This window comes from Dendrobates tinctorius, unplaced genomic scaffold, assembly GCF_039654945.1.
Source record: "Dendrobates tinctorius isolate UK_male_01 unplaced genomic scaffold, ASM3965494v1 ptg000083l, whole genome shotgun sequence".
Taxonomy (NCBI): Eukaryota; Metazoa; Chordata; class Amphibia; order Anura; family Dendrobatidae; genus Dendrobates; species Dendrobates tinctorius.
The window spans coordinates 25,410,847-25,437,100 of record NW_027361751.1 but is presented as its reverse complement, the minus strand read 5'-3'; the positions used below and the strand labels follow the sequence as shown (position 1 = coordinate 25,437,100).

The 26,254-nt window shown below is 42.6% G+C and overlaps 1 protein-coding gene across 1 annotated transcript in view; it reads left to right on the top strand.

Annotated features, from left to right (window-relative positions):
• The window catches only part of CWC27 (CWC27 spliceosome associated cyclophilin), a 252,501-nt gene extending 227,725 nt beyond the window's left edge, over window positions 1-24,776 (top strand). The window contains exon 14 of the mRNA XM_073584247.1: window positions 24,372-24,776. Coding sequence (XP_073440348.1) covers window positions 24,372-24,534 — 163 coding nt within the window. The 3' untranslated portion in view covers window positions 24,535-24,776. The remainder of the gene's footprint in view (window positions 1-24,371) is intronic.
• Window positions 24,777-26,254: the final 1,478 nt, after the last annotated feature.

Sequence of the window (26,254 nt, the reverse complement as noted above, 5' to 3'; positions counted from 1 at the left end):
GTGGGTGTCGCCACCCGCAGACAAAGCCACTGCGGGTGGCGAAACGCGTCGGGTACTTTTCCTCCCTGATTTCGCTCCACATGGGCTCTGCGCTCTGGTGCCATTTTTTCATACCATTACCTATGGGGTATTGATCCCGTCCATTATTGTTCATGTGCTCATGTCGTCTCTATTTGGGTCCGAGAATGCATTTATTTGATGATGGTTATGTGCATGTATGACTCTCATGACGGGCACTGTGGGTGTTGGTGACTAAGTGTGTTATCCATGGAATCCATTTAGGGGGTACAACATCATTGAACATCATTGGTTTTTGTCCCTTTATGTACTAAGGTTGGTGGGTGTTATTCTATGCTCACGTACATCTACATCCCCCTGGAGGCTCCCTTATTCCATTTCTTAGACTTAGCCACCAGTTGGTATGCTGTTTATATAGGCAGGTCTCCTGTGGAGTGTATTTACAGGGTGTAGGTTCTATTGTGAGCCAGTATATGCGATTGTCATGTCACATGTGTGACTTTTTAATGTTTTTAATCTGTGTGTGGTTTATACATGTCCAATAAAAGTTGTTAATCTAAACGTTAACCATTTGTCTGTGGTGATCCCCCGCGTATAGCCCATCCCTGCTCCTCTGTTATGCTCAATATAGTCTCTTTGAATGGGCTGGGGTTGGATCCCACCTTGCTATCTATTTATTGTGGTGCCCCTACTCTTGGTTTGCATGACCAGACCACATATTACCACCACATGGTGACTGAATACTACAATACTAATCAGTAATAAAAAAAAAAAAACACGATGCTAACACCATAAGTGCCATTATACACAGGAGATCTGTGCAGTGTCTGTGTACAGGTAACACAGTGATCAATGACATTATACACAGGGCCTCTATACAGTGTATAGTGTCAGTGTATATGTAACACACTAACTCACCAGTGACGTCTCTAAGTGAAGTCCTTCATCTTTGTTTTTCATCTTTCATCCAGCACAGACCGCCATCACTTCTTCCAGCCAGGGATAGTCTCTGCAGGAAATAACAGTTACCTAGAGCTCCGCTTGCAGAACACATTACTTATTTTTGCCAACTTCTACATTACATCACATGAAGAAAAAAAGGCGACAGTGTCGCTTTACACAGTAACAGGATCGCCCACCCCCATTTAAAACAGTATACTCAAAAAATAAAATACATCACTGCAGTAATAATATCCCTTAATTAGACCCTGTGGTAATAATATCCCCCATCCTAGCCCCCGTGTGTCTCAATCCTGGCTTCAGCCATACGTTCTCCCATCCCACCCTCATGAGTATCCATTCTGCCCCATATGATCTCCCCATCTGTCTCCATCGTATCCATCCTGCCCCATGATCCTGCACGATCTGTCTCCAATCCAGTGTCTCCAGTCAAGCCCCCATGTCTTTGATCCTGCCCCCTGTGTCTCCAATCATGCCCCGTTTCTCCATTCTGCTCCGTGTCTCCAATCATGCCCCATATCTCATTCTGCCCCTTCCTGTGTCTCACTGTCACATTCTGCCCCCGTATCCATTCTGCCCCCTCCTGTCTCACTGTCACATTCTGCCCCCATCGTGTCCAGCATTCTGCCCCCATCGTGTCCAGCATTCTGCCCCCATCGTGTCCAGCATTCTGCCCCCATCGTGTCCAGCATTCTTCCCCCATCGTGTCCAGCATTCTTCCCCCATCGTGTCCAGCATTCTGCCCCCATCGTGTCCCCATCTGCCCTGGTCCCCCCGGATCGCTGCTCTCAATAAATAAAAAGAAAAAAAAAAAACACAAGTTCTTCTTACCTGGCCGCACTCCAGCGGCGAAGCTCCGTCCCTCCATGCAGAAGCGCGCACTCGCCGGCGACTGACAATGACGTCAGACGCCAGCGAGGTGCGTGCTGCGGCGGACGTCAGCTGCCAGCCACCGATTGGCTGGCGGCTGTTAACTATTGACGTCCGGGTGCGGGCACGCATGTCAATAGAGATCAACTGCCGCAGCGCCGAGGACCCAGTTTAGCATGCCGGTAGGGCCCGGTGAGCAGAGGAGACTGGGCCCGATGCGGGCCCCCTCTGCCCACCGGGCCCCATATGCCAGTCAGGGCAGTAATGCCCTGATGGCGGCCCTGTGTATTATTATTGTGTCTGACATAGCATACAAATCCAGCTAAACTACTAGACAATGAGACCAAAAATCTCTGCTTGTGAAACCACAGACATGTGGAGGTACAGCATGAACGCATAGTCTGCAGCTCCATGCATTGGAGGTATTGCATAGCTGTAATAGAGCAGTGGCCCTAAGTTACACAGTGGCTTTTCTTCATGACTCATTTATTCTCATTTCATATTCTAGTATTTATACACAACATGGCTTATTGTATATGTGCATTCCGTGGCGTACCCACCACAGCGTCCACCCACGTGGCTGGCAATATAATATGGAGTGTATGATGTTCCTGTTGCACCCAAGGCTTTCGCTCTTCATGGTTACCTCATTAATTATGCAAATTGTCTCCTCAGAGAGGAAAAGAGCTTAAACTATAGTGCTACCTATCGGAAGTAGTAATCCTACAAGTCAATATCGACCCTTTAACGAGCCTTGTGATAGGACTTAAGATAAAAGACAAATCCAAATCTCAATTTGCAGACACGGTGTTTCAGGGTATTGCCCCTCATCAGTGCAAAGTATGAGATCTGATCCCAGTCTTAGCCTGTCACCCAGGCAAACCGAATCTATTGCAAGGCTCGTTAAAGGGTCAATATTAACTTGTAGCACTGCCACTTCCAATAGGTGTCACTACAGTTCAAGTCTTCTTCCTCTCTGAAGACACACTTTGCATATTTAATTTCCCAGAGGAGCATGTAAGGCGTTTAAGTCTCCTCATACTAGCACACCAGACCTGGCATGTCACTCTCCATAAGGAGAAACTTTATCTTATCCTTTATCTCATTAATAACACACACGTGGTCCAAATTGTTGGTACCCCTCGCTTAAAACCCACAATGGTGACATAAATCACTTGAATCTGACAAAAGTAATAATAAATCAAAAATCTATGAATATGATCAAATGAAAGTCAGACATTGCTTTACTTTTCAAAAAATTTTTATTGTTTAAAACATTAAACATAAGGGCGGGGGGGGAAGGGGGAGGAGGAAAGAGATAATAGGGAATTAGGGAACAAGTATCAGTTGACAAGGTCAAACATTGCTTTTCAACCATGCTTACACAGAATTAAAAAAATAAATAAATAAAACTCATGAAATAGGCCTGGACAGAAATGATGGTACCCTTAACTTAATATTTTGTTGCACAACTTTTTGAGGCAATCACTGCAATCAAACCATTCCTGTAACTGTCAGTGAGACTTCTGCACCTCTCGAGAGGTATTTTGGCCCACTCCGCAAGAGCAAACTGCTCCAGTTGTCTCGTGTTTGAAGGTTGCCTTTTCCAGACGGCATGTTTCAGCTCTTCCCAAAGATGCTCAATAGGATTTAGGTCAGGGCTCATAGAAGGCCACTTCAGAATAGTCTAATGTTTTCCTCTTAGCCATTCTTGGTTGTTTTTAGCTGTGTGTTTTGGGTCATTGTCCTGTTGCAAGACCCATGACCTGCGACTGAGAGCAAGCTTTCTGACACTGGGCAGCACATTTCTCTCTAGAATGCCTTGATAGTCTTGAGATTTCATTGTACCCTGCACAGATTCTAGACAGCCTGTGCCAGATGCAGCAAAGCAGCCCCAGAACATGTCTCCTCCATGTTTCACAGTAGGGACAGTGTTCGTTTCTTGATATGCTAATTTTTTCATCCATCTGTGAACATAGAGCTGATGTGCCTTGCCAAAAAGTTCCTTTTTTGTCTCATCTGTCCTTAGGACATTCTCCCAGAAGCTTTGTGGCTTGTCAACATGTAGTTTGGCAAATTACAGTCTGGCATTTCTATTTTTTTTTTTCAACAATGGTGTCCTCCTTGGTCGTCTCCCATGAAGTCCACTTTGGCTCATACAAAGACGGATGGTGCAATCTGACACTGATGTTCCTTGAGCTTGAAGTTCACCTTTAATCTGTTCAGAAGTTTTTCTAGGCTCTTTTGTTACCATTCGTGTTATCGTATTTGATTTGTCATCAATTTTCCTCCTGCGGAAATGGCCAGGGATGTTGGCTACAGTCCCATGGAGCTTAAATTTCTGAATAGTATGTGCAACTGTAGTCACAGGAACATCAAGCTGCTTGGAGATGGTCTTATAACTTTTACCTTTATCTTGTTTGTCTATAATTTTCTTTCCAATCTCCTGAGACAACTCTTTCCTTTGCTTCCTCTGGTCCATGTTGAGTGTGATACACACCATGTCACCAAACAGCACAGTGAGTATCTGTAGCCCTCTATACAGGCCACTCACTGATTCCAAGATTGTAGACACCTGTGATGCTAATTAGTGGACACACCTTGATTTAATATGTCCCTTTTGTCACATTATTTCCAGGGGTACCATCATTTCTGCACAGGCCTATTTCATGAGCTTTTTATTTTATTTTTTTTAATTCTGTGGAAGCATGATTGAAAAGCAATGTCTGACTTTCATTTGTTCATTTTCATAGATTTTTTATTTATTATTTTTGTCAGATTCAAGTTATTTCTGTCACCATTGTGCTTTTTTTCTGCCATTAAACGAAGCGTACCAACAATTTTGACCACGTGACTATGTAGTTTGAACCTGTTTGTAATAAATATAACAATCCTAGTTGAAAGAGAATTCACATATTTGTGTAGATGATCTGAATGACCAAGTTTCACAATGAAATGCTGTATAAATGCCTCCAGTCCCGCATGTATATGAAGAAAATACTAACACATTTCCTTACAATTTTTCCATTTATCGGTCCTTTTAATTCCTGTTTGTTCCATATGAGGTAGTTTTCTTCTAGCGCATTCTGTAGCCGTTCATTTATCACTTTTACAAGTTGAGCTCCATCACAATCAGCTTCCCTCTGTCCTCCCCAGACTGTCAGAAAACCCAAACACAGTAAAGAATGTGAGCTGAAGCTGTCCACAAAGAGCTGCTATAAAACCTGAAAATAAAATATGATATATTAAGTAGCTGTTGAGCCTCACTCGGGGAACTCGGGTCATTACAGGTCAGACACTGGAAATCAAGTCTGGACTGAAAATGTAAGCTATTCAGGCAGCAGTCTAAAGCCTGCCTCACAGGGACGGAGGCCGAAAGACTCGTCAGACCGAGGGAGAGGAAAATAAACAGTTTTACCTTTCCAGCAGAAAGCGTTTAACCATCTCCCGCCTTGTGGAGCAAAGTCGCGCTAATAATTATGTATCATTGCCATCATCATATGATGATTTTGTCCTGATATTGTTCGTACAACGTGCACAAACATTCAGTTAAAGATTCCTCCAGTGATCCACTTACAGAAGCACTCGCAGCTATATTTTTTTTTGCTAAATGTGAGTACTGTATATGTCCATGTACAGAAATAAAAGGGCTAGAAACAGGAGAACACCAATGTGGCCAAAGAAGGATGTAAAAAGGGCAATAAATAACAAGAACAAGGCATTTAAGAAGCTAAAACAAGAAGGCAATGAAGAAGCATTAAAAAGTTATAGAGAAAAAAATGTGTAAAAAAACAAAATACATTTAGCAAAAGTGGAAACTGAGAGACTCATTGCTAAGGAAAGTAAAACAAACCCCAAACTATTCTTTAATTATATAAACAGTAAAAAGATTAAAATTGATGGTGTCGGCCCTTTAAAGAACAATGAGGGTGAAATCATAGAGAGTGATGTGGGAAAAGCAAATGTTTTAAATACTTTTTTCTCAACAGTGTTCACACAGGAAAAGGATTTGCCAGGGGAAATGCAGAGTGATAATGTAAATTCCCCATTAAGTATTCCCTGCCTAACCCAGGACGAAGTGCAGAACCGCCTTAGTAAGATTACAATTGACAAATCACCAGGCCCTGATGGCATTCACCCTCGGGTATTAAGGGAGTTAAGTAATGTGATAGACAGGCCTCTATTCCTTATATTTAAAGACTCTATAGAAACAGGGTCTGTTCCTTTTGATTGGCGGCAAGCAAATGTGGTACCAATATTCAAAAAGGGGTGTAAAAGGGAACCTGGAAACTATAGGCCGGTAAGCTTAACATCTGTTGTGGGTAAAATTTTTGAAGGGTTTCTAAGGGATACCATTATGGAATATCTCAATGTTAATAAATGTTTAACTCCATATCAACATGGATTTATGAAGGATCGCTCCTGTCAAACTAACCTGATCAGCTTCTATGAGGATGTACGCTCTCAAATGGACCAAGGAGAATGATTGGATGTCATTTATCTCGACTTCTCTAAAGCATTTGACACTGTCCCACATAAAAGATTGGTAAGTAAGATGAGAAAGCTTGGGCTAGGGGAAAATGTGTGTAGATGGGTAGGTAGCTGGCTTAGTGATAGAAAACAGAGTGGTTATTAATGGTGCATACTCAGATTGGGCCAGGGTTACTAGTGGGGTACCACAGGGTTCTGTATTGGGCCCCCTACTATTTAATATATTTATTAATGATCTAGTGGATGGCTTACACAGTAAAATATCAGTATTTGCAGATGATACAAAACTATGTAAGGTAGTTAACATAAAGTAGGACAGTTTGCAGCTACAGACAGATTTGAGTAAATTGGAGAATTGGGCTGAAAAATGGCAAATGAGGTTTACCACAGATAAGTGTAAGGTTATGCACATGGGAAGGAGAAACAGATGCTACAATTACTTACTAAATGGGAAACTGCTGGGGAAATCAGACATGGAAAAAGACTTGGGCATCTTAGTCAATAAGAAGCTAAATTGGAGTGCCCAGTATCAGGCAGCTGCCACCAAAGCAAATAGGGTCATGGGATGCATTAGCAGAGGTCTGGGGACACGAGATGAAAACATAATTCTCCCTCTGTACAAATCACTCGTCAGACCACACTTGGAGTATTGTGTGCAATTTTGGACGCCGGTGCTCAAGAAAGGCATTACTGAACTTGAAAGGGTTCAAAGGCGGGCTACTAAAATGATAAATGGAGTTGGTTCAGTACAATACCCAGAAAGGTTATCAAAATTAGGTCTATTTACTCTAGAAAAGAGAAGACTTAGGGGAGACCTAATATATATGTACATCAGAGGGCAATACAGAGATCTCTCTAATGAACTGTTTGTACCAAGGACTGTGACAAGAACAAGGAGGCATTCTCTTCGTTTGGAGGAAAGACAATTTCTGCACCAGCATAGAAGAGGGTTCTTCACGGTAAGAGCAGTGAGGCTCTGGAATTCTCTTCCTGAGGAAGTGGTGATGGCCAACTCACTGAATGAATTTAAGAAAGGAATGGATGCTTTTCTTGTGAGTAACAGTATAGAAGGTTACGAATAACAGAATATTATAGGTAGATGGTTTACCCAGCTAGGGGGAGGAATTTTTTTCCCTATGTAGAAAATTGGCTTCTACTTTGTGGGTTTTTTGCCTTCCCCAGGATCAGCAATGCAGGACAGCTGCACTACCAATAGGCTGAACTAGATGGACATAAGGTCTTCATTCAGCCTTCAAAACTATGTTACTATGTTGTGTGAGTGTATGAATATACTCCCCTTCCGCTGCTCTCTTTGATGCCCAGAGCCGTTCTTCTCCTCAACTCACACTAAATTAAATGCACATACACACATTTAATCAATAAAATATTGATGTGGCAGCATAGTGGCTCAGTGGTTAGCACTGCAGCCTTGCAGCGCTGGAGTCCTGGCTTCAAATCCCACCAAGGACAACATCTGCAAGGAGTTTGTAAGTCTCCCCGTGCTTGGGTGGGTTTCCTCCCATACTCCAAAGACCTTCTGATTTAGAGGGAATTAGATTGTGAGCCCCAGTGGGGACAGTGGTGATAAATAATGGATTGGAATGCTTCTTTAAAGGGGTCAACAGTCTTAAGCGTTGCACGCTCTGTGTGAATTCTCCAGTTTCGGCATAGCCTCACTCAATTCAAGTGTATTGTGAACAGTTAAGCAAGTTGAAGATGAAATGATCTTTAAAAGGCCTAAAGTTAAAGATGACACATTTCCTTTGTATTTTAGGCAACAAAAAAATACATTGTCGTTTTTAAAATTACAAAAAGGAAAATGGGGTCATGCAAACGTTTGAGCACCCTTGGAGATTTGTGTGCTCAGATAACTTTTACCAACGTTTCAGACTTTAATTAGCCTGTTAGGGTTATGGCTTGTTCACTATCATCATTAGGAAAGGCCAAGTTGGTTTTATTTTGGAGGGTTTTTTTCAGCAAAGTTATAGTTTCAAACAAATCTCTAGTGATTGCTACAAAACTTGATATATTAATATCCCCCAAAATATGGTTTTCTTTTGAAAAAAAAATATTTTTTTTTCTTGGATTTTTTTTTTCTAATTTTTCACTTTTGTGCTGCACTGAAATAAATGTAATTTTCAGCATGAGACTGCAGTGTACGTTGGAGATACTCTGATGTTTTCGTGACCCCGTGACAAAAATCATAAATCCGTAACTGCTAAAAATGGCTGCTGTAAAATATTTATTTCAGTTGAAGTCAGGAGTGAGACATGGAAAAGGAGAAAGCACACAGCGATAAAGCAAGAGGTTTTCACCCTAGATTTAAAAATACAACAAATAAAAATGGAAGGGCATTGTTTGGGCAAGTAGGCAATTTTCATTTTTTCGAACGCCATGTCATGCATCTTGCGTTGGCACTATGCTATTTCCACCATTTCAGACTAATGATCCAGTATTTAATCATTGTTGTTTAACCTCACGTCATTCAAAGATGTAGTGCAGTTATCAGAATCTATTTTCCCTACTCGAATCTCATTATCAATTTTGCCTAACATTTTATAGGGCTTGTCCATTACTTGACAACCCCCTTTTTCAATGTGCCTAATAAAATAAACAAATCTTTCTCTGTTCACATTGGTCACTGGAATCCTCTCTTCCTTCCTCCTTGCTCCTCGCACAGTGATTTATAATAACATCTTGTACTCCTCACTATAGGGGTCAAACAGGTTTTATTATCAGCGTGCTGGGGTGGTCCGCACTCACCACTGAACATGGGCCTGGAAGCGGGAGACAGAGGTACTGGTTGCAGAGGAAAAGATGTTGTTATTTGGTTTTGTATTTTGCCCCCAAATAACCTTTAGAAGCCTCTGTTGGTGACCTACATAAAAAATCATCACAGATTCAGCATTAACGGCCATCTGCAGAGAAAACATTTCCAGCGTGTCCAATAATTTTCTGAACAATGCAGCAAATGTGTCTTTTCCACAGATGCGCAGACCATGGCTCAGAGTGAGCAGACAATATTGCGTTGGCCCAATTATCTGTACATCTGTATCCTCCGTTTAGTCTAACAAGTCATATTTCATGTTTTCTTGATACATTACAGTGTTTTGTATTAATTTTGTAATGTGAATAATGAATATAAAGCCCATTTAGACAAACCGACGATTGGGAAAGATCTTTTGTAGAGCGCTCATTCACCGATCATCGGCTTATTAAAACTTCATTGCAAATAACCCAGGGAACAAGCAAAATGCTCTTTTGTCGAGCGATTGGGTCATTTCTGCTGGCATAGAAGTCATTGTCGGCAGCAGGTCGTCTCGTATAAACAGGGAGATGTGCTGCCGATAATGATCATTGTGGGTGCATAGATTTTTCTGTCTAAGCAGGTCATTCAACGACCGCCAATCAGCTTGTGTACATCCGATGGTCAGCTGTTTAGATATGTAAGGGAGTGAAACGTGAGGTCTTTCTTGCTTGCCTTCCTCAGATTGGTCCCTCCTATGTTATTGTGCATATAGTGCTAAGTTATAATGCTTATGATTAATGCCTGTGATACTGCTACATTTAATGATGTATTATCGCTAGTCTATAATGGTATTGCCACATGTATGTGTTACCAATGTGTAAAAAGTTGTAACATATGATCTTGTGTATATTATTGCATAATGTTATGTGTTTGTTGAGCATGTACAGTTAGGGTAAGTTAGGGCATCCTCTTGGGGACATTAGAGAAGAGCACTTTAGTTTATAGTTTACAAAGTCATGGGTAAGTGTAGTTCTGTTGTGGGCCACTAGATGGGGGCATACTAGTGTGCTCTATAGGTATAGCTGATAGGACGTCCATAGAGGGTTAAGAGTAGGAGGGGCTGCCGGGTAGTAAGCGGGGACCTCGTAGGAAGTTAGGTGAGACGGGGCCAGGGTGCCCTAATGTCCACATGGGCTCTAAGCCCAGACAGCTTGACAGCCACGCAACGTTCAAGCGCTGCAGCCCATGTTATCCACGGCCACTGTGTGTGTCACAGCAATGGGCCATTACTGAAACGAGAAGATGTGGTGACTTGTTGCCTGGGCCGATACTTTTAGGGCAGGAGTCGGCTGGACAGATGAAGTGAAGGAAGCTGGGACTTCGACGAGTTCGGTACAGACGGGCCGGATGCTTTACCAGAGGCAGCCGAGCACGGTGACTGATTTCGAGTCTGGGGCGAAACAGGCAGAAGGAATTGTCATCATGGCGAGGTTAGGCCGGGAAGGAACTGGGGAGCAGTTTAGAACAGTTCGGTCCAGGTGTGTATTGCACAGAAGTAACTGCCAGCCAGGGAATAATGAGGAAACAAGCAAATGTCACCATGTACCAACTGTGGATGTAACGTGTGAAATACTCAGTAGAGAAAGTGTTAAAGTTGACTCGGACTGTGTCTCCATTATTGTCGGTCGCCTGGAAGAGGGACCGTTATTGCCTTGGAAGTGCCCAGAGGAAGCTGATTCTGGAGATGCAGGTATGCCGAAGAGAAGAGTACATTTTCCTATAGGGGAAGGACTGGACATGGATATGGCAATTGTTTAGGTCATGACTACAGTCCTGTCACTCCCTTACAGATACACCCTTATTGTTGTAACAAGGTCATAACGGTGTAGAGGATAAGTCCTGTTTTCAACTCTCACAGTTAGGCCACGTTCACATTTTCAGTATTTGTAAGCCAAAACCAATTGTGGGTGATAAATACAGAAGTGGGGATGTGTTTCTATTATACTTTTCCTCTGATTGTTCCACTCCTGGTTTTGGTTTACAAATACTGATGTAAAAACTGACCAAATACTGAGCATGTGAATTAAGTGTTATAATTGAGACTGAAGTCAACTAGTCCAAATTCAGCTGGCATTTTTCTAACACTGGTAAGAGAAGGAAAGGTAAGATCTAGTTAGTTGCCAGAAATATGACTATCTCTATGATACTACAGCCAGCAGGAAGTGTTATCATGGTGATACAGGCACCTACAGGTGAACTTGTCAGCTGATTTATGCTGACAAAACCATTGGCAGCGCGAATAAGAGCCTGTGGCACCTGGTGTCACCCAGAAATATTTTTCTGATATAGCTAGAAGACCCCTAGCCGCAGATGAGACTAATTAGTTGCCACCGTTGGCCAGGTGATCTTTGGCTACTGACCTCGTCAGGATCTTCTAACACCACTTTCTCTGAAATGCCAGAGAGTTACAGAGAAAAACATACCTGGCTGCAATTGTGCAGTCAGGCTCTGATTCATGCTGCTCATGTTGTGGGCAGCATGAATCGGCTCACAGGAATCACGTTAATTCAGCCTATGATGGGAATAGGATGCTTTTCCAAAGCACATTGAGTGGACTTGAAGGTATATTCTGAACATCAGTGCCCCATTTTGCTTGCCAAGACAGGAGACTAGCGATGAGTGAACATGCTCGGATAAGGTGTTATTCGAGTTCTCGGGTGCTAACCAAGTGCCTTCGACGTGCTCGAAAAATATGTTCAAGTCCCCATGCCTGCATGTCTTGCGGCTGTTTAACAGCCGTAAAACATACAGGGATTGCCTAACAAACAGGCAATCCCTGCATGTATTGCCACTGTCGATATATGCAGCCGCGAGGACACAAACATATTTTTTGAGCACGCCAAAGTCATTCGGTTAGCACCCGAGTGTGCTCAGATAGCACCTTATCCAAGCATGTTCGCTCATCACTAATGGAGAAGTGTCTCTCTCTGTTCTGTATATATTTGTAATTCTTATATAACACATTCTGGAGAGCCACACGTTTAGCCACCCATCCGTTCACACGAGATGTGGCCTTCTCGAGACCATTGCAGGTCCCAGTGGTATGACGCCATTACAGTGGTTTTTTCCATTTGCTCTGTCATTTTCTAACAAGCGTAAAGAAGATCTCTGAACCTTTGCTACTTACTGCTGTTTTCTTAAGAAACCCTGATGACCCAAAAAATGCCTGCCTGTATTTGTATTACAAAATCTGAAATGCTGTTCATTGTATTTGTGGATGTGGTATAAATGTGAAAGATAGTGAACACTCCTTTGAAGGGAACCTGTCACCAAGTTTTCCCAATATAAAAACTAAGACCACCACCTTTAACGCCTGTTCAACAGCAGTCAAGCAAACCTGTATGTACAAGTACCTTTTATAACCCCCTCTTCATATGGCGCAGACTTAAGGCGCATCATTAGTTTTGCTCAGTGCCTTCTCTCTTCCCGCAGTCGCCACCCTCCTGCCCTGCCTCATCGATGACTCATCCCTCATCATCCAAACAGCACCCGCAATCTTGCCCCTGCACAGGCGTACTTTGCCAGCTTTACTTTCTTGTCCTTCCTTGGCGCATGCGCATTACAGTACTTTGCTCAAAGTGAAGTACGTCTGCGCAGGGACGATATTTCAGTCACTGCTTGGATGTCGTGGGTTGTGTCATCCACATGAAGGTCTTTTTGGGGATTTGCAGAGGGGGTTCCTCAGTTTGCCAGACTACTGTAAAAGAGGTGGTAAAGGTAGTGGCCGTAGTCTATATTGGGAAAACCTGGTTACAGCTTCCTTTTTAAGTGTGTTCTTATAGTTCTCCTCAAAGACTAAGTGTTACTAAATATCCGTTTCTGTCACATTCCTTCGGTTCAGTAATTTTTTGAAAAAATTCTGTACAAAATTGTTATTAGAACTTGCCAAAATGTCGAGCGTTACAGACTGTTCAATCTTTTCAGGTGACATTAACACATGCTTTTTTACATAGTGTGTGTTTTCATTGGACAGGGTACAATTCTTTCTGCCTTTCAATCCAGTGAAGCTTGTGATTTATGAAGGGGTACAGGTCACCGGTTTATTATGCCGAAAATCACAATAGCTGTTTTGTTTAAAAAAATTTAAAAAAAATCTAGTGAGTCAAACACGTTGAAAGACAAACAGATGAAGAATTTAAGAAAGCTTTTGGTACGCTTCATCTGTTTGTTTTGTTACAAAAAGGAAATGTTAAATGTATGAGTTCTGGGCAGAAATCCATAAGTATTATAATATCGCACATTAGATATACAATAAATACGTCTTACGGGGGACTGTTTAGTGTTCTGAATCTGAACCGTGCTTGTTTTGTGCTCAGCTGCACAGGTTAAACACATCCACCTTGCAGCCGTTTGTTTAGTATAATATCTTGGACAGGGGGCTTCCTATTTCTGGTCTTAAGAAAATAGTTAGTTTAGTCGACTTCCGGTTTTTAATGAATGCGAAATGAATGTTCTGAATAGGGCTTTTACAAATAACTCACACAAAGCAAAATGTAGGGGGCGGGTGGGGGGTCTATAACAACTAATTAGATCATGTCTTGGACCCTATTTACAACTTGTATAGTTATATAATTAACAAAGCAAAAAATAGTCTGGACTGCTTGGAATTAGATCACAAGTTGACATTTTTTCCCCTCTGAAATCAGTGAATGGAGTAGGCAATGGTGAAAAAAAGAAAATTTACAGCTGAGTTGAAGTTGGGGCAACGTTAAACTTTCACCATAATCCTGTTTTTAGGTGAAACATTCTGTCACGGGGTTACCGCGACAGTGTGGAGCCAGATGACCGCAGCATCTGATTGCTCCTACTCCAGTGCTGAGAAGAAGCACTTCTCCTTCATTTTAAATGTGTTTATTCCTTCTGGCAGAACAGGGGTTAATCAGCCATGTTTGAAATCCCTGTGCTCACAGCTGAGCTGGTTGGCCACTTCGTTCCCCTTTATAATCTGGGCTCTGTTACAAATCCTTGACTGAGCTAGCTTTTGTGGCAAGGCGAAAGGAGGGAGAGGAGTTCATTTGAGAAGGATAGTGTCATGCTGCTTGCGCTGCATGATCCGTGCTGTCATGCCTGCCAGGCCTGTCATGCCGTATTGCCCCCAGTGCCGGATCCCTGTGGGCGCCCCGGAGGTCTCTCATGTCTGTTGTGCCGCATGATCCCTGGAGCAGTGTGCACGCGCACCTCATGACTGTTATGCTGCATGAACCCTGGAGCAGTGTGCACGCGCACCTCATGTCTGCTATGCTGCATGACCCCACCTCATCTCATGGCTTCCTGCATTGCTGGTGCACACTCGTGCTCTACCTCGTGGCTATACGCCATTGCTTGTGCGCACAGGTGCTACCTCTCATGGCTGTACGCCATCGCTAGTGTGCATGCGTACCTCATCATGGCTGCATGCCGTTGCTGTGTGCGCACCCGTCTGTGCTCTGCCTGCTGTGGTCCTCTCTATGGTCCTGGAGGACCGAATCCAGCAATCCTCTCTATGGTCCTGGAGGACCGAATCCAGCAATCCTCTCTATGGTCCTTGAGGACCCTACCATGCTGTCCTCTCTATGGTCCTGGAGGCCCTGATCATGTGACCCTCTCTATGTCCAGCAGTGTCTGATCCAGCAATCCTTTCTATGGTCCTGGAAGCCCTGATCATGTGACCCTCTCTATGGTCCAGCAGAATCTGATCTAGCTAGCCTCTCTATGATCCTGGAGGATCTGAACCGGAAGTCCTCTCCTGGTCTTGACCCGGAAGTGCAGGTGCTAATGCCCTATATCAGACCGCCCCTTCCTATGGTCGGAGGCCTGATTATTGTGTTGCTTCCTTGCTAGGCTGTTTGGTCTGCTTGGTTGCTCTCTGTAGTCTGTGCCCATGCACTTTGCCCTGTCATGCTTCTTTGCACACGCTCAGTGCCTGTACTTCGTCTGGTGTCCTGTGTTTGTCCTTAGTCATGTCTGCGTCCTGTGTCCTGTACTTGGTCTCATGTCGTGTTTGTCTCTTCCCTCGTTTCTTTCCTATGCCTTTGCTAGCCCTGTTCTCTGCCTGGTGCTCTGTTGTGCCTCCTGGCACACGCTCCATTCCTGCTCTCTGACCTATGGTGCTCCTCAAGCACATTTCCAGGCTAGTCTCAAGTTCTTCCTTGACCCGGCTCTGGGCTTCGGCCTATGCTCCGCTGCTAGCTCTGTATTCTGCCTTGTGCTCTGTTGTGCCTCCTGGCACACTCTCATATCCTGTATTGTCTGTACCCGGCTCTGTGCTTCTGCCTAGGTTTCCGCTCCTTGCTTTGTCTTTTCCTTGCCTAGTTCCCCGCGTGTCGCCTAGCATGCACCCTGTCTTGTTTTCTCCTTGCCTGCCTGTCTGTGCCTCAGTCGTGCCACTGCTTGATCTTCAGCCGTGTGCACTGGCCAGTGAGGGGCATGCTGCATTGAACCCTGCCTTGGACCCTGGCGTGTCTCCTAGCACGCATCCTGCATTGATCCCTGCCTTGGACCCTGGCATGTCTCCTAGCACACATCCTGCATTAAACCCTGCCTTGGACCCTGGCGTGTCTCCTAGCACGCATCCTATATTGAACCCTGCCTTGGACCCCGGCCTGTCTCCTAGCACGCATCCTGCATTGCACCCTGCCTTGGACCCTGGCGTGCCACCTAGCACGTACCCTGTCTTGGAGCTTGGCGTGCCCCTGCACGCACTTAGCCATGTATCTCTGTGTCCTCGTATTTATGTTGTGTATCTGAATAAACCCTGTGACCACGCTTCATGAAGAAACCCTGTGACCACACTGTGTCTTGTCTTGTATCTTGCTCGTTCCTGTTGCCGAATCCACACGCACTAGTGTCTCCCTGAGCCGGCCGTCTGGTCCCAGCAGTCATAGTGGCTCACCCCCTTGGTCTTGCCCCTGACACTCCCTATATAGGGGTTGGTTCCTCACAAGGTCACCTCGCCCTAGGTGGGTGGGTGCCACAGCCCAGAGGGTCCACTCTAAAAAATCGACTCAGCAGGAGCTGAGTCCGTCACAGATAGTTGGAGGAGTGTTGACTGACTGTTGCTAGGTTTGTATGTGTGGCAATTCCTTATCCTTCTCTATTTTAACTTATTCCCCTACCTTCACACCCCAATGCATTCTTCTGTTATATGTGAATGAATATTTTGTTTATCTTGCTTTGTTTGTCGTGTTGGTGTACTACAGTGCACAATAGCGCCCCTAGTAGTGGGGGAAGAGAACAGATGGAAGGCTGACTCAGGAGATAAGGCAACAGTGGAGGCCCCAGCATCTTCACCTTCAGAAGTATCTCGGGGAGTAGGGCGAGCTAGGGCGTACCCTAGTGTTAGGGACAGGGATATGGAGCCCCGGGTCACCGGACAGTTGTGTCGTGTCACATTCCATCCTAATTAATTGAGGAATTTATGTGTATACTTGAGTTTTTCCATGAAATCCAGAGAGAAAAGACCAAACAAATAATAGTGTGTACAGCCACATGATAATGACTATGAATTGTAACCTTTGACACCTTTGACATAACAAACATTATAAACACTTAAAAACATGTATAAGAACATGGCAAATAAACCACAACCCTGAGAATTGAGCCATATGGGACATGTTAAAAGGGGAGCTCCACTGCAACCTAAATGAGCCAGGCAATTGGAAAAGTACGTGCGAAGAATGAACCGCAAACATACCCACAGTACAGCATACAAGGATAATACACGTTCACAAATAAGGCATATCAAAAGGCTGATCCACGGATTGCAGATAGCAACATACAGTTAACACATTGGGACATACTGTAGATAAATAATATATTAAATAAATTAATAAATTATTTGTCAAACTGGAGAAATTATGTTCTCGGTTCAGGAGATCCCTCTTCTGGGTTATTACTTATCGTCCACCAGTTTCTCATGAATCTGCAGAAAATCTGGCTGTACTGGATTGGGATCATCTTGAGGACTTAGAAGCTTTACAAAAGTTTTTAGGTTTTGTCAGTTACTACCGTAAGTTCATCAAGTACGTCAATAACATTTCGGTAATGGCCAAACTTCTGACAGATATGACCCGGAAAGGGATGGACTTTTAGTCCAGTCCAGCCAGTGAGCCGTTTGATTTTTTTATAGAAATGTTTGACTTCTGCGTCAATTCTCATACAGCCTGACATCACTCTGCCATTCATTGTGGAGGTTGATGTGTCTGAAGTGAGGGTGTGGTCTGTATTGTCGCAGGGCGCTTCCCCAATTAAATGGCGACTGTGTGCATACTTTTCAAAGAAACTGTCATCCGCCGAGAAGAGCTATGACATTGGTAATAGGGAACTCTTGGCAATACAGTGGGCTTTTGAAGAGTGACATTTTTTGGAGGGGGCTGTACATCTGGTCTTGGTATTCACTGATCATAAAAACCTTTTATATTTGGAACCTGCAAATCGTCTGACACCTAGACAAGCAAGATGTTCATTGTTTTTCACCAAATCCAACATTTTTTGTGACGTATAGGCCGAGGAATAAGAATATTTTCCTGGGGAAGGAGATAATTGTGAACCCGTTCCTATATTAAAGAAAGGGCTAGTTATTGCAATTATATCCTCTGATCTGGAGAGGGAGGTCGTAGAGGCTCAGGAGGATGCCCTTGCTGCCTGTCCTTCATGATTCGGTCTTGGATGGACATCCGGGTAGCAAAGCCACCAAAGATCATCTTACTCTTTGTTTTTAGTGGTCTAGGGTGCACCAGGATGTTTGGGAGTATTTAGCTGCCTGCAGTATTTGTGCATATTCTAAGACACCAAATACTCGTCCATCTGGGGCTCTACAACCTTTGGCGATTCCTTGTAGACCTTGGACTCATTTGTCAATAGATTGTCAGAATAAAGTTTTTGAAAACGTCTAATCACCTGGAAGGGATGCTGTTCTTCTTTTCTACTTGATGGTATATGTTCCAATTGGGTCAATGGACCAGAACGTGCATCTCACTATTGAAGTGCTGTCGGCGAACATATGCTGATATTGGTCTACCTGTGTCAGCAGGTAACGCTGTAATATTGGTGGTGGTGGACAGATTCCGCAAGATGTCTCATTTCATTGCGCTATCCGCTTTACCTAAGGCCAAGACTTTGGTGGAAATTTTTATAAAAGAAAACGTGAAGTTACATGGGATTCCTTCTGAATATTCAGGAGGATTGGGTTTCTTAATTACCTCTAGCTGAGTTAGCTGTGAATAACCATTGTCTACTGGCAAGTCTCCATTCTTAGGGGCATATGGATTTCATCATCAGTTCAGCTCTTTCAATAGAAATTGTTCTTCAGGAGTGTCTGAAGAGGAACAGCTTTCCTCATCTAGCACATCAGTGTGACAAGGTGTTCTTGATAATTTGAAGAAGATGAGGTCCAAATATAAAGTGTGGATGATCGGAGACGTCTGGTGGGTCCGGACCTATGTGGTGATTTGGTGTTGTCCTCAACATTCAGTTGAAGGTTCTTTCTTAGAAACTGAGACTCAGGATTATTGGTCTCTATAAGATTGTGGCTGTCGTCAATCCAGTAGCATTTTGCCTTGCCACCCACTTTTAAGTTTCATAATGTGTTTCACCGATCTCTACTCAAAAAGTGTATTACTTTCTCTGGACCATCTTTACCCCCACCATCTCCAGTCATTGCTGGGAATCTGGAATTTCAGATCGCTAAGATTATCAATTCTCTCTTGGTTCGTCATTTTCTTCAGAAGTACCTGGTACACTGAAAGGTTTAACCAATTTGCCGTACTATCCTGTCCATGTGCCCTGTGCCTTAATGCCATTGGACGGGATAGTACGTCATCGCTTTCAGCTGCCACTCACTGGGGGAGCGCAGTTGATCGCGGCCGGGTGTCAGCTGATTATCACAGCTGACACCCGGCACTATGTGCCAGGAGCTGTCACGAACCGCTCCCAGCACATTAACCCCCAGAACACTGCAATCAAACATGATCGCAGTGTTCTGGGGGCATAGGGAAGCATCGCGCAGGGAGGGGGCTCCCTACATGCTTCCCTGAGACCCTCAGAACAACGCAATGTGTTTGCGTTGTTTCGAGGGCCTCCTCCCTGCTGGCCCCCGAATCCAAGATGGCCACGGGGGCTTTCCAGGTCCTGCAAGGGAGGTGGCTTCTCTGCTTGCTGAGAGTAGTTGCTGATCTGACACAGTGCAGTGCAAAGTGTCAGATCAGCGATCTGACTTTATATAGTAATGCCCCCCCCGAGACAATGTAAAAAAGAAAAAAAGTGTAAAAATTTTTTAAAAATTCCTAAAGAGAAAAAATATTCCCTAATAAAATTTTTTTTTGTAAATTTAAAAAAAAGTTACACATTTAGTATCACCGCATCCGTAACGATCCGCCATATAAAACTGTCCCACTAATTATCCCCTTTAGTGACCCCTTTAAAAAAAAAAAAAAAAAAAGAGGCAAAAAACATTGCTTTATCATACTGCCGAACAAAAAGTGCAATAACAGGCGATCAAAAAGACGGATATAAATAAACATGGTACCGCTGAAATCGTCATCTTGTCCCGCAAAAAAACGGGTTGTGAACGGGTTAGGGGTGTTTTGGGGTTAGGGCTGGAGTTAGAATTGAGGGGTTTCCACTGTTCAGGGGCTCTCCTAATGCAACATGGTGTCTGGTTTCCACGCTGGCAGTGCAAGGGTAAATCTGTTCAGTTGAAGCTCCTGGAACTTTCCTACCTAGATTTTCTCAGCTGCTCAGTGTTGGACACTCCCCTCTGCGATATATGCTCACCTTTAGAATTGCTAGTGTTAGTTCTCTCTGCCTGGTTTGGAGTTGGAGGTGTAGTTCGTGGTTGGAGTTGGCGTTTGGAGATTTGTTCAGGAGACTGTTGCTTGGAGTTTTGTTTGTGTGAACATCCTCATCATCTCCTATTTATTTTCTCCTTGCTTTAACTCCCCTGTGTTCCATGCCGTTGTTTGGCGAGTGTATCTTGAATGCTGGTATGCAAACACAAATACACATTTTGGATTTTTTTTTCACGACTTAAATAAAAAATAAACATGTTTGGTATCAGCATACTCGTACTGACCTGGTGAATCTTATTGCCAGGTCAGTTTTATCATATAATGAAGATGGTGAATAAAAACCCTAAATAACTATTGTGAAATTGTACTTTTTTTTTTTTGCAATTTCACCACACTTGGATTTTTTTTTCCTCATACACTATATGGTAAAATCAATGGTGTCATTCAAAAATGCAACTCGTCCCGCAAGAAAGCAAGCCCATATACGGCTATATTGATGGATCTTGGAAAAAGTGAAGGAAATAACGAAAACTGAAAGTGACCATGGCATGAAGAAGTTAAATATTGCTGCCTTGGTCCAGCACTTGATTCCAGCCACCAGTGTCCTTTGACTATTGTGAAGGGGTCATTACTCCTAGACTGGGAGCTGATCATACTGAACTGCTCTATATATATTGCCTCTGTGTGACCTAATAGGCCATATTATTATTATTATCTGTTGAGGGTAGAGCAGAGTACTGCAGTGCGCAAGCGCCAGGAAAGGTCAGAGAGGTCTGGCGCCTGCGCACTGCAGTACTCTGCTCTACCCTCAACAGGGCAGAGCAGTACTCCTGCGCTGGAGCCGCATCATTAAACAAGGAAGAGGACATCATCGCTAGAAGATGGGAGGCGCCGGACCCGGACCGCGACACCCATCGGACCCGGGCCGCCCCCCCGGTGAGTATAATATAACTCGTTTTTCTTATCTTTCAGGGTACATCGGTGACTTATCTACAGCATTACAGAATGCTGTAGATAAGCCCCTGATGGCGGTGGCCACATCTTATATGCAAAAAAAATAGGTGAGAGATTCCCCTTAAGCTCCGTTATTCAGTAGAAGAATTTCTTATCCCAAGTCATTGGTGAATACAATCAGTCCAGATCTAAACTTTTTATATGTGTGTGTGTGTGTGTGTGTGTGTGTGTGTGTGTGTGTGTGTTTTTAAAGTTTCTGGAATATTAATTGTTAGAGCACCTGCATTTAGACAGAAGTATCAGTGAGGTGAAGCCGTCAACTTTCCTACTGATGTACTTGTATAATGTAGCGACCTTTTAGTCAGTGACCGTCTTATGGACTCACAGAAACAGAAGTTTTTCTGTTTCCTATATTATGCGTTCTCTGTATTCATGTAATGCTGATGTAACTCCAGACGCTTTTTGGTTATAATTACAATTTTTGAGTAAACCAGTGTTTTCAGACTTTCGTTCAATTCCCAGGCGTCTAAAAGTAACATCTGCAAGAGTAATGAACAAGTTCTTGGCTGTTCCCGCTGCGAGGAAGCCTGCAGCTGATCAGCTCTGCCTCATTTATAGGTGTCACTGCAGTAGGGATTAGTGGAGAAGATTCCAGGCAACGTGACACACCGATCAGGCCAAAGAAAACCTCCGAGCAAAAATATATCTAATTTTTCAGCCATTGTTTAACCAACACACAAACTAGGACATGTATCAGTGACGATGCACGTTCGTCTTAACAGAGCTCTCAGCTGACACTTGTAGAATACATTCATTTTTCTACATAGATTTGACAACTTTTATTGATTAACGAAGAAAAAACTATTTACATGGAAAGAAAACCATAAGTATTTTTTGAAAAATTGAGTTTTTCAGTACAGTAAATAAAGGAAACCGGATGTCCAATAAAGTAATATGCAAAATGTTACAAGCCAAGATGTAATTCAGTTAAAACTTGTAATATTAGTATTGTAGCACTATATTACATATAATAGAAGAACGATAAACCTGACCAAGGTGCATCTTGGATGCCAATACAGTTGAAAGCAATGATGGAGGAGGGAGCACGATGTGGGGTCCATTATACTGTATGTAGCACTATGTGGGGTCCATTATACTGTATGTTGCACTATGTGGGGCCATTATACTGTATAAAGCACTATGTGAGGCCATTATAATGTATGGAGCACTATGTGGGGGCCATTATTCTGTATAGAGCACTAAATGGGGGCCATTATACTTTATAGAGCACTATGGGGCCATTATACTGTATAAAGCACGATGTCAGGCCATTATACTGTATGGAGCACTATGTGGGGCCATTATACTGTATAAAGCACTGTGAGGCCATTATAATGTATGGAGCACTATGTGGAGGCCATTATACTGTATAGAGCACTATGTGGGGCCATTATACTGTATAGGTATAGAGCACTATGTGGGGCCATTATACTGTATAAAGCACTATGTGAGGCCATTATATTGTATGGAGCACTATGTGGGGTCTATGATACTCCATGGAGCCCTTTTTGTGGCCATTATACTGTAAGGACGACTGTGGGGTTTACAATTGGAGAATCATACTGTAATGGGGTCACCATTTTTTGTTGGGATTGAGAGAGGGGGAAGCATTAGGGTCAAATTCTGTTTGGGGGCACTTTTATAGGCATCATACTGAACTGTATTATTCAAGGGTTTTTTTATCATTTGCTATCACATATTTAAGTTATGTCGTTTACTTTACATATGCTTTTACTGCTGTTACATAACATATTTTATTATTCCAATATCTTAGTCTAAGATCTATTAATTAAAATGTACTTTGTTTGTGGGACAACACCTTTAGTTTTCCAAGCACTGTAGCCCAGTGGCCACCTAGATTACAGCTTTTACTGCATGTATAAAAGTCTTGGAGAATCAAAGAAATGGTCTATATTCGTTTTAACTTATGCAATTTTGTGTGTATGGCTAGTTTTTCTAATTGTATACTGGTACAGTTTGTTGTGTAAAATTATATGTCTTTTAAAGGAAATGGACAATTAATTCTATCTCCTCTACTATACTGTAGTGCTGTTTTAACTGCTTATTTCATGCTCTTTATGAATCTGCTTTCTTCTGCTGCCCAGCAATTATCCATACTTGTAATAAACCAGGTGTCATGGACTTTCATTGTCTGAATTCTGGGGAGGAGAGTAGAGATGCTCAGACAGGGAAAGTCTGGTACACTGATTGTAAATAGAGTATTGGGATTCTTTCTGGGAAGTTGTAGAAAGCATATTTTTTGGAATCATGAACCAGGCAGTTAAAACAGCTTTACAGCATGGTATTCGGGAAAAGGAAGCACAGTAAGGTATGAGCTATACTCCAAAGCTTCATAACTTTGACCTGGAAATGCTGCTGAAAAAAGGGGTTAATCTTTTGCTGATTGGTTCCACACTTGGCTGATGACCAACTCAAGCTCTGCCTTTGTGTGAGGCTTTAAGAAGCCCTCCTCCCATCAAAGTTTCTATCCTATTAATATATTGCAATCATCCTATTATATAGCACTGTGTACTTACAATTGCTCATTTGCCCTCTCCCCAGTTATTTCTAATTTTTTTCTCTGCTCTATGTAGAAACAGGAAGTCTCTTTTCCCTGCATTTATCACCCCCCCTCTTCAACTTCTGACCCAGTTGCTCTGCTGCTCCCCCTACCAGGGAATTTTGCAGTGAATAGAATTGTAGTTCTAATGATGACTCACACAGAGAAAAGAGACTTTCTGTTTCTAGATAGAAGGATTTGCTCTGATTTAATGATATGAGAACAAATGGGAAAGCAAAGAAGGACAAAATGAGCATTTGTATGTACACACTGCTATATAATATGATGACTGCAATATATTAAAGGATAAAAATGTTGATGGGAGGAGCGCTTCTTTAAAAGTCTTTTCTCCTGCTTCTTCGGCCGGTTGTCCTACAGATACACATAAGAGAGTGAGGAGGATCAGGACTTGACTAAGCTCCTCAGACACCCCGAGAGTATGTCTTTATAGATTTTTTTCATTCTTAATTGCTGCATGGGACTAAAAAAAAGAGGCATCTCTGGGATATTTTTTATAGAATGCTGGGATTTTTTGTTTTAAACCCAGCAGACTTGTTACTCAACGATTATATAATGTAATAAGTTGCTGAGAATTTACTATAGATTAATTCTGTGTAAATCTTAGCGGCTGTAGAACATTCTGGTGAGAAGAACATATATCATTGCCGCAACCTTGTATAATGTAGTGTTAGTCTTGGCTACCAGCCAAGGTCTAATGTAGATAATGAGAAATAAAGCGTTATTGGGATCTCTGATTCTTTTCGTGTTGGGATTGAGTGAACTCAAATGATATTTTATCCACTACAAGAGGAAACCTATTTCTTTTTGTTATGTCTACCTCGTAATACCTTTTATCTAATGTATTATTAATATAATTTCTCAGGCTTTCCCATGTGCTTCAGTTTGATGAGAAAAGCCAGAAGGTAAAGGATGCTAACATGCAAGATGAAGACACCTTTGAGATCTACGATCCCCGAAACCCAGTCAATAAGAGGAGGCGAGAGGAAAGTAAGAAGCTGATGAAGCAGAAGAAAGAACGTAGATAAAGGAGGAGGACACACGAATGATCCTTCTTTCTTACTGATGTAGAGATGCCGATTTGGGTTATAATTTCCATGTTGTCGTTTTTTTTTTTTACCAATAGTAACTGCTCCATTCGATGTCGGTCATTCTTGTTTTACCAAATGCATTAGAAATGTTTTCCTACATCCATAACCTCAAAAGTTAGTAACTGAAAATATAGATTTATCAAAGCCTTTGAAAAGAAAGCGGTTTTTATCCAGAGCAATCAAGTTTTCTGTTTTCATTTTGCAAACGTTGTCTACAGAATGAAAAGTGGCATCTCATTAGATGATTTGGAAACCTACCTCCCGTTTTTTTGTGCAGCAGGTATGATAAGTCTCATAGGATGAATTTATAGTAGCCCTCCTCCTCACATCATCGTTTTTATCCTCTTACTATATTGTAGTCATCATAATATATGGCACCCTGTACTTACAATTGCTCATTTTGCCTTTATAACCACTTAATTATTCTGTTTTCTATTATATCTATATCACGTGATTAAAAACTGACTATCTGAATCTCTCTAAGCTGCGTCTAGGAGGATAATTTTCCCTATATGACTCATCAGTTGCTGCAAAGTTAATGGAAGGAGGGAGCAGCTGGGTCAGAAGGTGAAGAGGGGAATGATAAGAGCAGGAAAAAGAGGTTTCCTGTTTCTATATAGAGAAAAGAGATTAACTGGGTAGAAAGGTAAAATGTGCAATTGTAAGCACACAGTGCTATAGAATATGATGACTGCCGTATATTAAGAGGATAAAAACGTTGACTGGAGGAGTGCTTATTCAAGAAGATTAAAGATTATTAAAGGGAAGTTCCACAAGATCCCTGATTTACCTGTCATGCATAGATAAAAATCCAGAATACAAGACGAGACTCACAAATTCTGCCGCCTATGAATGTATGTGTCATTTAAAGCAATTTAGACAATCAAATAATCAGAACGCGTGTACGTTAGCTTGCTCGTTTGACAATTGTCTTTAAAGATGCCAGCAATCACACAGCCAGTAAGATGCATGTTCCTCGGTTGATTACGTTATTACTACATCATCGTTACCAGCAGCACAGTGTGCTGTATAAATGAGATATGCTGTCAATCATTCTGTGCCCAAAGAATATCAATGCTATCCTATAAATTGTTCTATTCTCAAAGATTTCTGGCCAGTCTGTCTAAACAGGCCATTAAACGACCGCCGATCGGCTTGCATGTTCATCAGTTGTCAAATTACCTAAGTCGGCAAGTGTAAAAAAAATAAAACGTTTACTGGAACAAATTTTTACTTTAAAATGGTATACCACCAATTAATATTTATCATCGGTCCACATGAGTAGGGCATGATTACTGGGCATCTGTCCCTAAAATGAGGCATCATCAACAAGCACTGAGATCTCATGTTCTAACAATCAGTGTTCAAATCCCAGTCTGAAATATCTAATATATCACTTATTTTCCTTAAAATTGGGTTGCCAGTGCTTAAGTGTTGGGGACTGTTCATACCATGTTCCTAACCTATACCTCTGACGGAAGGCGGCTGCAACATATCCCACTGCATAGGCATAAAGTAGGATACATCATCTAACAGCCAGCTAGGGAAAGCATGATGACCAAGAGAACCGTTCATGGAGGAAGTAGTAGTTAGCCAGGTGGTGACCAATTTGTCAGAGAACTTTGTCACCTGCCTAGCGCAACCCTATTATTCTCCC